This window comes from Pyrgilauda ruficollis, unplaced genomic scaffold (genome assembly GCF_017590135.1).
Source record: "Pyrgilauda ruficollis isolate IOZ18807 unplaced genomic scaffold, ASM1759013v1 scaffold43, whole genome shotgun sequence".
In the NCBI taxonomy this organism is placed as follows: domain Eukaryota; kingdom Metazoa; phylum Chordata; class Aves; order Passeriformes; family Passeridae; genus Pyrgilauda; species Pyrgilauda ruficollis.
Window position 1 is genome coordinate 9056766 of NW_024525823.1, and position 16598 is coordinate 9073363.

Below are 16598 nucleotides of genomic sequence, written 5' to 3' on the forward strand. Positions count from 1 at the left end.
AACCTGCTACATGTTTTAGGGGGTGAATTGCAAGAGGCATCGATGTGGTGGATATTTTTCCCTTCAGATGCTGTTTCTGATTTGTATTTTGTATTTTTAAATTACATTCCTTTTAGGAAGATCACCACATGAAGGTACAACACAAAGTGCAAGAACTAGATCAAAATACCTCATATGTAAATGTCTGTCTTACTCTGACACTTCTCCACAGCAAATTTTCGTGCTTTTTAGTAGGAAATGAACAAGATCATTTAAAAGACACAATTCTATCTGATGAAAACAAGTGCATAAGATTCATTCCCAGTATGGCAGATTCTATGAAAGAATTCGGGACTTTTGTATTGCTGATCAGCAAGTCATCCTGCGAGTTTCTTACCTTTCACAGTTGGGTCCTGCATAGTTTTCCTTGCAGACACAACGCACACTTCCACTTTTTCTGTAACAGGAGACTGCAAAGCTGGAATTTCATTACGATGAATAGTTAGAATACCAGGCAATGACACACACGTGGGAACATTTCTTTGTTACAGTATGGACATTTGTCAGTGTGAACTCTGGCTCTTGGTTGTTCATTACTGAATGAGTGTTTACATAATTTATATTACACCCCTTGTTTAGACTTCAAATTAGTTTAGAAAGCATGAATTAGTGTACAGAACTATGGAGCTATATAAATACACATGTATAGGTATGAAAGTTGTCTTGCAGCGCAGATCAGACACATCTGCAGGTTTTGATACACACACTTTAGACAAGGGACTTATGATAAATGTGTGTGTCGTGTGAATCTAATTGTTTCCTGTCTATTATCTCAACAGGTAAAATATTGTTTGTGGAAGACACTGCAGTGAGCACTTCAAGAACTTAGATTTTGGAACGGGTACAGCAGTTTCCTAAGCAAATCTTACAGTTTTTGTCAAATTAAAATCTGGAAGTTCTTAGTGATGAAGACTGACCTCAGTAATGGTGTCCTCATTCAGAGTAACTGAGTTTACAGTAACCAGAGCTGCTCTACCATCTTCTCAAGTAAGCTGGAAAGAGTCTGTGGTCTCTTCTGAGACCAACATACCAAGTAGTGATGCTGACTGCAGTAATGGCTTGGGCTGTAATTTCTACTGCCGTAATTCTAAATCATGGATTCCTTTGTTTTCTTCCGTTTTTGGGATTTAACAAGTGTTTAAATAAATATGAGACCCAAGAAACAGCAGCAGCCAGATGTGAAAAGTGCAAATTTTATGTGCATTTCAAACAGTGATGGACATGGCTTAAATACATTTACAGGAAAAAAAGAGATACAGTCCTAAGATGTTTCTAGTTAGTTTGCAATATGTGTGAATAGATTCCTGCCAGCACTAGAATGCAACCAGAGTAGTGAGTGGCTGCAGTTTCCAGCTGCAGGCCCATGGTTGCTAAAACACAGCTCCTCAGTCACACGGTGCTGGGCAGCTGTGGCTGGGTTGCATCCATTTCACACAGGACAAAAGACTCAGAGCAATGGGAAAGTGCATGATCCATGCGCTGCTTGTTCCAGGAACAAACAGCATTGAAAGCTGATGAGAATTCCCGCATAATTTCAGTTCCTGCCAGTGTTTCTCAACTGGTTGGACAACCAGAGGCAAAAAATCTGTCTGGATCTCTGCTGTCTCAAAATATTTGGTATAACCAGAGAGAACATAAAATGAGATTCTTCTCACAGAATTTACAAATTAACTGCTGTGTGGCTTTTACAAGAACATGTTGAGAAAGTCACAATAGTTTGGCAGGCTTCCTCTTTAACAAAGTCTAATTCCTTCACGTAGTTGCAAAAACCACACTGTGGATCTAAGTTCTGAAGTAGGACTGAAGTCTTCCTCAAGTTTTATACTTTTTGTGAGCTTTTAGGGGAGAAAAAGGCTTTATAATTCCCTTGGGTTTGAAAAGAAGTAACATCTGCTGGACTGTGAAACAACCTCCATCCTCCTTTTTTTGTTCCAAAGAGATGACATTACACTTCATGTGTAGTGTCCAAAAGTTACTCAAAAAGTCCCCAGGACAGAAGATATGAAGACAGCCTGGTCAGAAAATCTAGAAATTCTGCTGAATTCCTGGAAAAAATACCAATCTGATGAGTCTGTCAGCTTACAGATTCGGTATTCTATTTCCAAAGTAAAACAGGGCAAAAAACAAGATCCTTTGGATGTTTTTTAAGCCATTTAATGCTTCTCTGCTTCTGATAGAGTTATTATTTTGCCTTACTCTTTATATGTAGTAGGATTAATGAAGGAAAGTTGAAAAAAACTGACTAATAAAGAACATATTTTCTTTGAATTTAGTTAAGCTTTAGTAAAGCTTAATGTTGCTCATTTTTTTTTTTGCCTCTTCCAGCCCCAGCTGAAGACTATTTCTGTGGTCAGGTCTGTCTCATGCAAGAAGCTGAACAGGCAATTTCTGCACATTATTTAAATAGGGGTATGAAGCAACTTGGGATGGGGCGTTCCTTTAATTACTAGCTTCAGGACTTTTCTGAGGGAAAACCAAGGAGGCAAAGTGGATTTTTACTGATGTAGTTTCAAAGGGGAGACAATGTCATAGAACACAGAATATTCTGAGACGAAGGGATCCTTGAGGCTCATCAAGTCCAAGCACTGTACTGCTGCTAATATTGAGGCATCTACATTCATGTTTCTTGCAAAATTTGTTCTCCCTTCCCAACCCCATGCTGCTGAGTTTTGGGTTTGGGGTTTCCTTCTCCCTAGTGGTCTGGAACAAGAGAGGCATAATGTCCCGTGCTAAGGAGCCTGTTGAAACTGGAAATGCTCCTTGGCCTCTGCTTCCACCTCCCACAGCACTGGCAGAGAAAGGCTGTAGCCAGAGTCCCTGCTGGCCCCACTGCACTGAGCCCTGCTCTGTGGCCTGGTGGATCATCCAACTCCCAAAGGCTCTCAGGGAGCACCTCTGCAGAGCCTTTGGGCTGCAGGATGGGGCAGGGTCTGGGTGAATGCAGACCCAGTCACGCTGTGTCAAATCCAGCTGGAGGGAGCACAGACCAGACCTTGCCTGACTGACCTTGCTTGGCAGAGCCTGAGGCTCATGTGGTAGTGCCTCAGGCATGAGCAGCCCAGGTTGTGGCTCAGAGAACAGCTTCTTACACCAAAATGGCTGCTCTGTGCCCAACAGGTTACAAAAACCACTTTGCCAAGGAAAAAAGCACTGCTCCTGGCTGTTGTATTACTAATTTTTCAGGCATTGTAGCTGCTACTGAAACTGGAAGGAATGGTTTGCTTCATCTGTGAGCTTGCTCACTCTTAAGCCTTTCTACATGTGAGCAAAGCCAGGTTCTTCCACTGTCTCTGGAGGATTTTCTCTGTAATTCAGGCAAAGCTGAAGTTTTTCAACAATAGCTCTTCTTCACCCCATGGCCCTTCTCACATGTCTGCAGCTCACTGCAAAAGCCAAGAAGGGATCTGCGGGAATTTGGCCAGAGTGATTTTGCTCCTTTGCTAGTCTGAGCCCTGAGAAGCTGAGCAAAATGGAGCTCATCCCACCTCAAGGTTGTGTGAGTAATCCTATAGCAACAGCAAACAAATACAGTAAGGATGAAATTCCCTTTGCTGTGACGTCCTGCTGAAAGCAGGATGGGAAACAACAGGAGAGGAATAGCTAACTCCCTGAAAACCAGCGTCAGCCTGTTGGCAACTATTTACCAGCATCTCCCTGTGGTGGGATTTGCATAGATACCTCTCTCCCAGAGCATGAATCTGAGCAAGAGGAAGCTGATAATTTCTTTCAGCTGCATTACTGACATGCCACTAATTGTTTCTAATGGCTGGTTGTGGCTTGTAGTTTTGTGTTGGTTTTTTTTTTTCCTTTCTTTTTTTTTTTCTTTTATTCTGAAGACACAAAGCACACAACATCTGGAGTTCTTTGAATTGATCTTGGTTCTCTGTCAGGCTTCAGAGTTTCTTACCCAAAAGTAGCTGGGCATCAGCTGAAGGGGCACTGTAACTGTCACAGGATGCTCCAAGCACTTTCCTTTGAACTGTTACTGTGCTAACAAGATCCAGCTGCTGTAGACTCAGGGGACTGCAAACTCATGCTTTTTTGTGTTTGGTTTTACTCTTCAGGTGACATGGATTGAACTTTCTGTCTGTCTTTTTTTTTTTTTTTTTTTTTTTCCTGTCTCAACCACATAAATCTTACATGCCACCTTTCTTGAGAATTGTTCTTTAAGGGATTTTAAAAAGCAACCAGACAACTGAAAAATCTCTTATACATAAAAGGGTGAACTTGAACTTTCTCATTCTCCTCCCTCTTGGTAAGAATTGGTATGAGCAATTAAATACATTTTACACCTTCTAAATGAAATGCTGTTTCCTGTGTTTGTAAACATGAGCAGCTGGTAGTCCTCTTATTTACCCCTGTGTTTGCCAAGGGCAGCAGCCTTTGTCTCCTGCATTCAGGAAGGGATGCTGGCCCCACCTCGGAAAGGGCCAAATGCAAGCCAAACTGAAGAGAAGCAAAGACTCTTTACATACTTGGCAAGTGCTGGCAGGGGGCAGGGGCAGGGCTGGCAGAAGGCGGGCACTCCCGTGACAACGTCGCCAATGAAGCCATCCAGACACTGCTCGCAGTGCTGTCCTGTTGTGTTCCTCTGGCAGTCCTGCAGTGGAAAGAGACAGAACGGTGAATTAAATGGAGGTGCTGCCTAATTCAGAAAAAGGTCACTTAGCTGAAGACCTGGCCAAGCAGAAGAGTGGCTGATGCCACACCTTGACCTTGCAAGGTATTGACAGATTTGGGCAACAGCTAACACAGCTGAAAATAAAAAATACTATAAATGATTACAGTGACCAGCAGCAAGGGTTGACAAGGTGCTGTACAGGACAAAACAGACATATGAGGCTGGAAAGTGCTGGAGCAGAAGTGTCAGAGCTGTTCAGGTGTAGCTGCCAGCCCTGTTTGGAACTGCATGTGCCAAAAGGGAAAAATTCCCTTTAATGACTGCAAAACTAAAGAAAAGGTATCTGCTGGTAAATACTGCCAACAGACTTGAGCCAAGACACGGGCTTCAGCAAGACTGCTTCTGGAAAAGAGTATAGGGAGCTGTCTCACCAAGCTACTTCAGAAGAGTAGGAAGGATACAGAGAGGGTTTCCACTGTGTGAGGAGTTTTGTAGTGTCCCTGAATCAGCTCTCTCCCATTACAGCAATTTGTATGGACACATGTACAGATGTGAGCAGCTATGCCAGGCTTGAGACAGCAAGGAAATAGATCCATGGCAAACATATGTGGAGAACTGTATCAGTGCATGTTTGCTGTAGGTTTGGACTAGCTTCTTTGATCCTTTCCTCTTCTGAGCTAATACCAAGGAAGATGGAAACTATATAGTGACAGATGTGATTTCCATCCCTGGGAAGATGGCAATGCCTATAATAAAGAAGAGGACCTCTGAGTATATGAATAAGCATCAACTGATTCAGGAATTCCTCCTTCACTATCTGCTGAATAATGATGCAAATAAGCAAGGGGAATCAGAGGATGTAATCTATCACCACTTCCACAGAAAGCCAAGTAAGTTGACAGGATACTTGAAAAAAAGTTTCTTTTGCAAACTGAAAGCTGACAGAGGGTAGGAATTCAGGGTAGGACGTAACAGTAAATTTTCAGCATGGGAAGAGTCACTGTTCAGATCACCACCTAAGCCTTGGCACTGATATGAGTTTTGTTCAGTATTCACCAGTGTCATACAGAGAAAAAAATGTAGGGCTGCTCAGCTGGGACAGAAAGGCAGGAGGGTGTGTTTGGGTTATGTATAATTCAAAAGTTTGTAAATAAGCTGAATGCAATACAATAGTTCACCCAAATTCTGCAATACAAAAACTGAGGGGCAATGATTTGAAAAGGTACTTCCCTAACAGAACATAGACTTCTGCTACTTTTTGCCAGGAGGCAAGAGTACTTGCAGGGACAAAAAAGGGATTCCTTAGACAAATTAATGGGCAACAGATTTAAAAATGGATATTCCAAGAACTCAAGAGGTATGTACCCTGTGACACACTCTAATAGAGCAGTTGTGGCTGATGGTGGAGTATGAAACAGAGACTTCAGAAATGGGAACCAGTCGAGGTTCTCTCCTAGCCTATACCTCCCATTGACTCTACTGGAGATCACACATGGGCTGCAGAGAAATCCAGTGGGATACTGCATGGGATCTCTTGTGCTACCTGGCCCAGGAGCTAGGAACTGACAGGGATGATGTGTGTGGGGTTTAGGAGCGCTCCAAATGGGAGGGAGCTCCTTAGCCTGGGGCAAGGGACACCTTGGTGTCTCTGTGGCTGGAATATCTTCAACAGCCCTGGAGTGGCATGCGGGAGATCAGCCAACCAACTGTTCACCTGCAGCAGCCCCTGCAGATTTGAAACTCACTTTCTTCTCCAAACATGGTGTGTTCTTTGAAGAAAGAGTATGAGAAGAGAGGAATGTGATTAGGGAAGACATTTAATGAAAATAAATAGTCAAGCTTCACTTGCACAGGCATTCCTAAATTAGTTTTGTATCCTCATGCTGTGACTTTGATTTAGTGGCAGAATTTTGTCCTGGCAACATTGACGTTTTTGGTTTTGCTTGTGAAAACATATCTGGTTGTTTTTTTTTTTTTTTTTACTCAATATTCCTTACTTGAATTCCATAAAGGATCCCCAATTAAGACTCATTATTTATAGGCTCAGATCCATTTTGATTCTAGAGGACTTTGCTTGTCTTGCTTCCTGCGTACTTTATAGTCATAGAGAACCTATTGCCCAGAAATTATTCTTTGTGCAAGGCTGTCATTTGGCCAGAGAACTCTACAGCAAGTAGAATGTGAAGAGAAAAAGGAAAAAAAAGTCAATATTATTCCACAGATCTTTAACTAGATTAGCCATTAGTAGTTTTAGAGATAGAGGTTGTTTTACTTAGTCTTATTTGCTGTAAGGAATAAAATATTTAGTATATGGAAAACCAGAAGGTTATTTTAATTAAGAGCCTCTAAAATGAGAGACTACTAGGAGAAAGTTTGAATAGGAGGAAGGGGAGGAGGAGGAGGAAAGAAGTGCACTAACCATGGGGCATGTGATGAGAGCCAGCAGGCTAACGGAAGACTAATACAGTTTTAAAGATATTTTGCAATTGTTTTTATCCAATGAAAAAATGATGTTAATGTACCCCCAGAGAGACAGGAGAGCATGGGCATGAGCACTTGAAGCTTGAGCCACCCTGTGTCTGAAGCACTGGCAGAGGCTTTGGTTGTGTTTGATTGTAGCCTTCACTCTGTTTGATCAAGTCACTTCACCTTGTTTGTCCTCAGCTCACAACACATGGCTATGGAGTAAATCTGCTACTGGTTTCCAAAGCTCAAATACAACTGCAATGAACAGAGCAGGACAGCAAATGCTGCTCCTCAAATCTGCACTTTTGTATCTAAACTGAAGGGAAGTGAAAAAGGGCTCTCTTACCACAAATACCCCATTATCTGAGTGCACATTTGTGGTTTTTCTCTGGTTAGTGATTATGTAAAAATGGCTTTATCTTATTTAGCAAGACAGAACTTCTCTGTGTATTTAGAGCCATATTTTTACAGTGATAGAAAAGGTGTCCTTATATTTTATGTTCCATTATTTTGCATCTACAACTAAACTGCTGAGTGCATTAAGCCCAAGAGACCTATCTGAAGGCAAGGAGAACACCCTCCCTGCAGCTCATTGGTGATTCTCAGCATTGGGTGACAGTGGTGTGGTAGTTTGAGAAAAGTGCTTTGCATCTCCGTGGATAATTTTGAGTGGATGATCAGTAGCAGCCTGGCTTCTAAAGGCCTCTAGATGAGTCTACAGCATGGAATCACTCATCCACCAGCACCAGCAGCTTGTCTGATGACAGAGTAGCTGGACTGTGTTTGACTGTGTAAGAAAATCTTAGCTGGTCCTCCTCCTCCTCTCTGTCACTCTCACTGAGTGCCAACAATCAGTGTGAGCATTTTGACCTGGCTCTTACTGTAATTATTAGTGCACATATGAAAAGAACATGGAATGGTGCTATGAGTGGTGTGGGGAGTGTGCAGTGTTACCTGGGAATGATTGTCAACACTGAGCTCCTAGACCCATTTGATTGGAAGTAAAGCTGGAATTACTGTTCTGAGAACACAGAACACTTCATGTGATGCAGTTCTTTTCAGTACATGCATTTGTGGAGAAATAATAATGAAAAGTTTGTTGATTCTCTTCAGGCAACAGTACCAGGAGAAGTTCCTCAGCACAAGACAAGCATGTTTGTGTAAATTAATACAACTGAAAAAAACCGAGGCATGAATCTGCCCGAGCTTAGTTTAGGAACCTGAACTTGCAAGAAAAGAATTCATTCTGGTGGTCTTCAAAGGCACCAGCTTCATTAAATCTGCCATGTATGCAGTTTTACGGAAGTTACTTCATCCGAGGGATAACAAAGTGCAATTTAGGCAGTCTGGACCTTCTCCATAGGAAATAGGTAGCAAGTTGGTTTTCTTTCTACCCTCTAAAGTTGAAGAAAGACAGGACCGGCCACAGAGTGGTGCAGAGCACCAGTTACACACCTAATGCTTGATGGCATGGAGACACTCCAGGGGCAATCAAAAGTTAGTACTCAGCCCTGCCTCTCGTAAGTTAGTACAACAACAACCCTCCACCTCTCCAAAACCACAAATAAAATCCCCCAAAATAACAGGGTCATAAATATTGTCTGTGAAATCTGGAAGGGTCCTCCAACTTTGACAGTCTTACTACTTTGGAGATGAAAGCAGTTATTGTTGCAATGCGTCAGGAATTGTCTGTTTGTTTACCTTTTCTCTCCCTTATTACTTGTCCTTCTGAGAGATAGTCTTTTAACAACTGTTAACGCAGTTGAGTCATATATACTCTCACATCTGAGGTTACAGAACTGTATAACATGGCCCGTGCCAGCACATCAGAATTTGTTGCTGTCCCAAAATAATAATAATAAAAACCAGAGTGCATCAAAATGACTTGAAAGCCAAGAGTTGTACATGTTTTATCTTTTCCATCTATGAGGTTTAGGGTTTCAAGCTTTCTCTCTCCAGCCATTGTGGGTGAGATGCAGTATTAGTTTTCAGAATTTCATAGGGGAGAAGGAGCTGAGGCACTTAAAGTAAACATAAAGTATAAAGTATTGTGCAATTTTTCACTAAAGTAAAGGCACCTGTCTAAGTAAAAAAAAAAAAAAAAAAAAAAAAAAAAAAAAAAACTAATTTCCTGATGTGGTTTGGGTCAAAATACCCCCTATATGTCACAGTTTTGATTTACAGACCTTGTCCTGTATTAGTGAAGTGGGAGCTGATGCCTTGCCAAATGCACCTGGCCCACTGCTTTCTCAACCCATCACTTGGTGTAGCTAACTGTGACAAATGTGGCTGAGCAGGTGGGAGAGCAGCAGCAGCTCTTCCTTGCAGTCCTGGCCTGATTTCGTTCATGGAACTGGCTGTGCAGGAGAGGAAAGAAAATGCTCACCCATTGGGGATCACTGTTGCATGTTTTCAACAGTAAATTGGATAGGACAACAAATACTAACCTTAAACATAGCTAAGAGGGATGGAAATACCTGAGAAAATGTGTTGACTAACACTAATGTTTTTGACAATCACTGCATACTAATACTGTATTCTGGTTAGATTTTCAAACATATGTCACCAATGCTGTATAGATATCTGCAGCCCATCTTTGCAGAAAGAAGCAGTGAGCTATAAGCAGCACGGCTCTTTGTGAAGGCAGAAGTACCTAATGAGCTGGGGAGTTTTGCTAGCTCCCTGCTGCTTTTTGCTCATGCTTGATGGATGGTTGTAGATCCACTGGCAGTTCTCCAGACCAGCCTTGGCAACCATGTGGAACATATTATCCTCTTGGGCAGAACTGCCAAATCTGTTCCAACCTTTCCACTCAGCTGTAAACCCAAATGCTTAAACACAAATCACTTACACGACAATATGCTCTATTGTAAAAAAATTCCATAAAAGGCTGGAAAGGATACCGGTGGATTTATCCTCTCTACTGTTAGGATCATTTGGTCTTTCTTGTTCCAAAATGGCCACACCTATTTATCTATTTATTTATTTATTTATCTATTTATTTATGTATTTCCTTATGAGTATTTGGATGCCTTATATAAAGACTAATCAAATACATGGAACTGAAATTATAACAAATCACTTAGACATTTCTAGGGAGACAACAAAAAATTTACCTTCACCTTCTGCTATAATGCTTTCTTCAGACTTCATTTGTTCTGTGTTTTCGTGCATCAGGGAAGATCTAATCTCCATTAACAGTAGACACCTCATGTAAGACACTGATAACTCAGTCTAACAAAAATTTTGCCTGGATAAACAGCTTGGTATTTTTAAAGAACTTTCAACCTTACAGTCCATTTTGTTGTGTTCTTTTGGAGTCATTGCCATAATAAATTGCAGTCACCTCAAGCAACTTGCTTCCCTAGACTGTGCAATCAAATTTTTAAGTATTGTAAAGCCCTGTGAATTGTACTACTTGCACAATCCTATGCATGGCCTTAGAAAAGCTGTTTAACCTCCATATGCCACTCTTTTCAGAGGCGACCATCACAGTCCCTCTGATGATCAGTCATTTGAAGATCACTCCCACATCTGAATTTTGAAATGTCAAGCCCTCAGTGGAGCTCTAAAGAAATAGGTCAGCTGTAGGTTGTTGGTGGGGTGTGGTCTGGGGGATGGTGCAGGAGGTAAAGTGTTCCCTTCATACTTCCTATCTTACTAGCAGCAAGACGTGAAGGGCTTTATGCAAGGGAAGTGCACATCCCTGGGTCTGCACTTAAATCTCTTGCAGTTTCACCCCGTTAACATCACATATATGCATGTTTCCAAAATAAAAATCTAAAGCCTAAAAAGAGACTTAATTTTCTTCTCTTAGCCAGGATTGAGAAAATTGTGTTAAAAATCCACAGTTTAAGATCAGCACAATGAGTTGGTGTTTCCTCCCCTACTGGCCTTACATGCATCAACAGATAATGTATTTGAAATGAAGCATTATTTGACATCTCTCTTTTGATATATCATTAGTAGAGCTTATGCTGTGCTGGCTATTCTTCTTCTAACACTTGGATGATTTTCTATCCTAACAAAATGGAATGTGTGTCTCTTCAGTTTTAGTCACAGGACCACGTGACTGATTTCTGTACTGGTTTTATGTGGACATCTATGCAAGAAAGGCCCTGTCTGCAATAATTTCTTCTGTCTGGTTACCTAAGGAGATTGTTGATTCATTGACTGTGTCATTCAATAAGCTTTTAATGACTCGTGGATTTGATTTGCACTCTATGAATAAGCTGAGAGAAGTTCTGAAACAGAACCTCAAGATATATATGTCAGCAGAAATTAAAGATATGAGCACTCTACCTTAAGGCATCATTAAAAAGAGTTTAATTTTATTTGATTTTGAATTCAGGGCACAGGCCAGTGAAAATTTCATTAATTTGTATGCTGTGGGAACTACATTTGCCAAATTGATTTGAGGGATTTGCATAATATGATGGCCTCAGACCATCATATGGGGCCCAACACTTTATTTTTATCCCTTTTGAAGCAGAGTACTTTTTCCTTTTCATACTGTCTTGTCTATTTATTCAGGGCTTACAGCTTAGTTATTACTTAGACTATAAAAAAATATCTACCAACCAAACACAGTGTTATTATTGCTTTCACGTTATTATAGCTTCCAGCATTGTTAGCAGAGTTAACTTTACAAAGTGATGGATTTTTTAATGTTTAAATCATTCCATTATGTTGATAAACATGGAGATATAGAAAACTTTAACTTTGGGGAAGATCAGTTCTTCTAAAGGTCTGCTGCTAAAGATGTTTTATATCTATGGCTCAAGGTTAAGGTAAGATGTGGTTATGGTGGAGAGTCCATAAACAATAAAACTTTAGAACGCTGTTGCATCTTGGAAGCAGGGAGATAGCATGTTCATAATCATGGAAGTAGAGGATGACAACAATAATAATGTATGATAACAGATTTAATTTTTAACAGCTCATTAAAAACTAACTGAATGCATAAAAACAGTCTAACTGTCAGGTGTGGTGGTTTTAATGCAAGACTTATTGTAGTAGTTGGCCTTAAAATTTGAGAATAGGGAGAATGGTGAGCTCCCATTCTCCCATTGAACTCCCAGAAACAGAGATATTGACTCATTTCTGTCCCAGCAGGCTTTCGCCAGATCCGTACATGTCCTTCTCCAGGAATTCTAATACAAGGCCACTGATTCTAATACAAGTCACAATACCAACCATCAAGTCACCTTTTCCTAAATTCAATTAATTAATTCATCTAAAGTGCTTCTTCCTGCTATAATTCAAGTTACATTTTTCTCTCTCCAAGCTTTTCTTCTCCCAGGCTTTCTCAGTCACGTTTTGCTGTTTACCAATTTCATTACTCTTCCAAACTTCTCTGGAAATTTCCAAATTTTCAGGAAGGTCCCGTTACCGCAGTCCCTATGGGCATCTCTGGTTCTGGTTTATGCTATCATACCTTTCATCCTCCTTTTCATTCTACACTTTTCCTCTGCCTTTCCCTTTTATTTCATTTAATTCTTTTCACTGTTCCTTTTTATTCAGAAGGAAATGACCTGGGCTTAATGGCTTTTAAAATCCTTCAGATAAGCTATCAAAAGGCAATTTGAACTCAAACAGTAAACTAGGGTTTAGTTTTTAGTCTTATTCCTTACTACCTAGCTGGTTCCAAGAGAAGAAACACCAATCAGGAATGTACATTTACTTTCAGATAATTTCTTCCTGATACTGTGAATTTTCTGGTTTTGGTTGTTTGTCTTGAACCCTTGACTTCACCCATATTTTTGTAGAAGACAGGAAACATGTCTTCTATTGTGTTTGTAACCTGAGGATATAATAATTTCCTACCTCATATATTCTACTCCAGAAGCTCTCTGGTGACCAGAGTCATCAGAAGCAGATGTGTGACAAGCTCTCTATCTTGTTCCCAAGTCTTCCATCAGAAGTTTCCCCTTGGCATCACTGTCACTTGACACTAAGGGGACAATGATCCCATGAGCCAAAAGCCTTATGCATGCAAAAGAGAATAGCTGAGAACGCCTGGCAGTCTAAAACCACTTAAAAAAATTTAATATTAAAAAGTAAGCCAATATGTGTTCTGCAGAAACCAGCCAATTCTAAGCACATTACAATGGCCAAGCCATAGTAATTTTTCCTGTGCTGAACAGCTGCACAGTCTTCTTCCCACAGAAATAAAAATGGTAGGAAATATGCCATGGAACTTGATTGGATGTATTTGTATAACTGAAAACTTGATAGTGGTTGCAACAAAGCAAAGTATGTGAATATTATGAGTCCATTTTATGAAGAGATAAACTGAGGGCAAAGGTTTATGACTTGTCAAAAGTAACACATGACAGAGCAAGGGGTTCTGGGCTCTTACAAGCTATACTCTTTACAAGCCTGCAAAGAATATACTAGTGCCTGGCTCTTGCTATGTGGTTTAAACACAATAAGCTTCCATCATTTTTTTAGTGTATTAGTGCCCTAATTGCCTGCTAGTAGTTGGGATTAGTTTTACTGGGCTGATTTTTGCTCTGGAGCTACAAATGTTTGACTACTATTACTAACACACAGCTTTCTGTATGAGGTGATTCTGAGTCAGATTGAACATATGGGAAATTGTAACAGTACCTTGGAATTCAACACACTCTTCCCCTGGTGTTTTGTTTCAACCTTCTCATGTTGTTCCTTGGCAGCAGGAGACTGCCATGCAGCTGAATTGCTCTGGGTAACACATGTATATACACTCACAGGGGTCACTCACCATTGTAAATTGTTTATATTATACACAGCACTGTATTCATAAAGGGGAGAAAGAAATGTGTTTGAATTTATACATTTTTTTCCTCTAGTGGTATACAAAACTCTTTCCATATTTCTGATGGACTAAAAATTTTCCACATGTTAACTGCCACAAATACTGCATGAGGGAACTGTTTTGAATCTGCAGAGATAATTTAAGTGAGAATTAATTTTGGCCAGGATAATTTATTACTGTATTGATCTTGACCCTACTTATGATCCTTCTTCAGCAAAAAGCTCCTGTGGCACAGACACTGTTTTTGCATTATATTGAAACTGAGCGCCGGTATTAAAAGTCAGACAATCAGAGAACAGAGGAATTCCTTACCACACAGATTCCAGATCCATCAAGGCATCTGTTTGCATTACCATTACAGTTGCAAGGAGAGCATTTTCCTGAGCTGGTACGATAAAATCCTTCTTGGCATCCCTACAATGAGAAAAAAAAAAGTATTTCCTATTGATATGTAGCTGGAGAGTCAGGTTTGGTGAGAGGAGAGGAAAGCAAGGCTGCAGCCATCAGGTCTCCCCAGAGCACACTGCACCACCCCATCATAGCAGACCACACACACTCTGCTGAACTTGAGTCTGTTCTTTCACTCTGTCCTGGTGCTTGGTTTTTTGCCTTAGAGTGTTAAAGCTGTCAGCATTCCTGCCTGTGTTCTGTCCCTGACAAGCTATGGGTGTGGAGCTGGCAGATTCTTACTGCATGTTGTACTAGAGGATGAGTTAACCAGAACCATAATCCTTATTCGGTAAAGAAGGTGTATTTGTAGGAAAGGCATAGCATTCACTGAAGAAAAAAGAAAAGAAAAGAAAAGAAAAGAAAAGAAAAGAAAAGAAAAGAAAAGAAAAGAAAAGAAAAGAAAAGAAAAGAAAAGAAAAGAAAAGAAAAGAAAAGAAAAGAAAAGAAAAGAAAAGAAAAGAAAAGAAAAGAAAAAGAAAAGAGAAAAGCTTTAGAAAATTTACTTTACATCAAAGCTTTGATGAGATTTGGATGAACAACCTTTGTGAAACAGAAACATACCTACAAAGATCAATGCCCTTTTGAATAAATGTGTGGCTTTGCATGTTTATATAATTTACTAATTTTGATAATTTACTAGAGCTTACCAAAATGAAAGAGAAATTGTAAATATCTGGATCACCTTCTTTTGAATAATAATTACAGTGATAATATAAGGAATCAGAAAGACAAAGCTATTAAGGTGTCCTTCAAAGAGTGAAAAATAAGAAGAAAATTAAAGTGGATTATTTTTTTGTGTTGTGTATAAATTCTTGTTCTTCACTGAGGAACTTTTCCCTCATTATGCAAAGCTGGTGAGACATACACAGGCTGACCTCATCAGCAAACTCTTTTAGCTCAGGTACCCTGTGTCACCCTGCTCACCTTGTGTCTCCCCGTGTCACATGTATTATGCTAGATTCATGAAATTTTGGATCCTAAATATCTCACTCTTGTCTAAGTCTCGCAATATTGTTGCAGAGCTGATATAAAGACACTGGCATGTCATTTAGTGCTCCAAAAATTATTTGCCACACCAGGGATTTGCCAATAGTGATGTTTCTGCTATCCCTTACAAACAGCATCCCTGAGGTGGCTGTCAGAGTTTAAGGTATGCCAGACTGAAATATTTTTTGTGGCTCTCTGTACAGAACTTTTTGTATTCTGTGGCTCTTGAGGTCACCTACTCTTGAAAAAAGTGGGAAAAGTGTAAAGTTCAAGTAACTCAGAAGGGTGTATCTTGCATTTGTATGAGCTAAGAGGCTTATTTTATTACACTGATCAAATCAGGATTAACTTTCCTTTGTATCTTCCTATTCCTTATTTTCCAGGGTTGCCCTCAAATCAAGGATGAGGTATTTTTCTGCACTGTGCAGAAAAACAGCTTAGCACCTGTAGCTCCTCATGCCCAGGTAAGCTATGGCAGAACAGCAGGTATGCAGTACCAAATGCAGACCCACACAGTGAACCTCCCTACCTGCAGAAACTGGCCTGTGAGCAGTAGTGCCAAATGTCCCTGCTAGCCAGCCCTGGCCACGCTGTGGCCATGTCACTCCTGGGACCTGCACTCACATGTCTGCATTGGGCTGTAGTTGCAGCTGGGGAGCTCTGGGTAGCAAGAGCCAGCAATCCTGAGTCTCAGCTGCATGTTATCTTCCATTCCCAAGTGTGGCTAGCTCCAGCCAGACAAGCTGCTCGCTTAGAAAACATCATCTTAGGAGATGACTAACAGCAGGCTTTAGAAATGAGGTTTAGAAATTAATCATTAGTCCCATCTTATCCCAGAGAGCTCTGAGAAGTGGAGATGAACATAAATGGAAAACGCAGTTGCCTTTACCATTCTTGTGCACAGAATTTTATCTGGTTTGTTTTGGAAACGCTTTCTTTGATAATAGCTCCTAGGAGTAAAAGTCTTCAGACCACAGACTCTTTGGGAAATGTTGTCTATTTCTACTGCTTGTTTCTTTCAGTTGTTTAGTCTTTACACAGCAGTAGGACTGGCTCCTGCCAGACTAAGGATTGCAGCTCAATGATTACACCACACACTGTGGAAGGGAGACAGTTTCTAAATTGAAAACAGATTCTTGTCCCAATGTCTGCCTTTGCAATATTTCTTTCCACCCATACAGATCTAAAGCTTGTTGTATTCTCTGATGAACAGAGCTGGTGGTGGGTGGTCCTAGC

General features: G+C 40.5%; 1 protein-coding gene across 1 annotated transcript in view; it reads right to left on the reverse strand.

Annotated features, from left to right (window-relative positions):
* The window catches only part of LAMA4 (laminin subunit alpha 4), a 99227-nt gene that overhangs the window by 62935 nt on the left and 19694 nt on the right, over window positions 1–16598 (reverse strand). Inside the window, exons 2-4 of the mRNA XM_041478121.1 lie at window positions 14238–14339; window positions 4515–4639; window positions 377–457 (exon numbers count right to left, since the gene is read on the reverse strand). Coding sequence (XP_041334055.1) covers window positions 377–457; window positions 4515–4639; window positions 14238–14339 — 308 coding nt within the window. The remainder of the gene's footprint in view (window positions 1–376; window positions 458–4514; window positions 4640–14237; window positions 14340–16598) is intronic.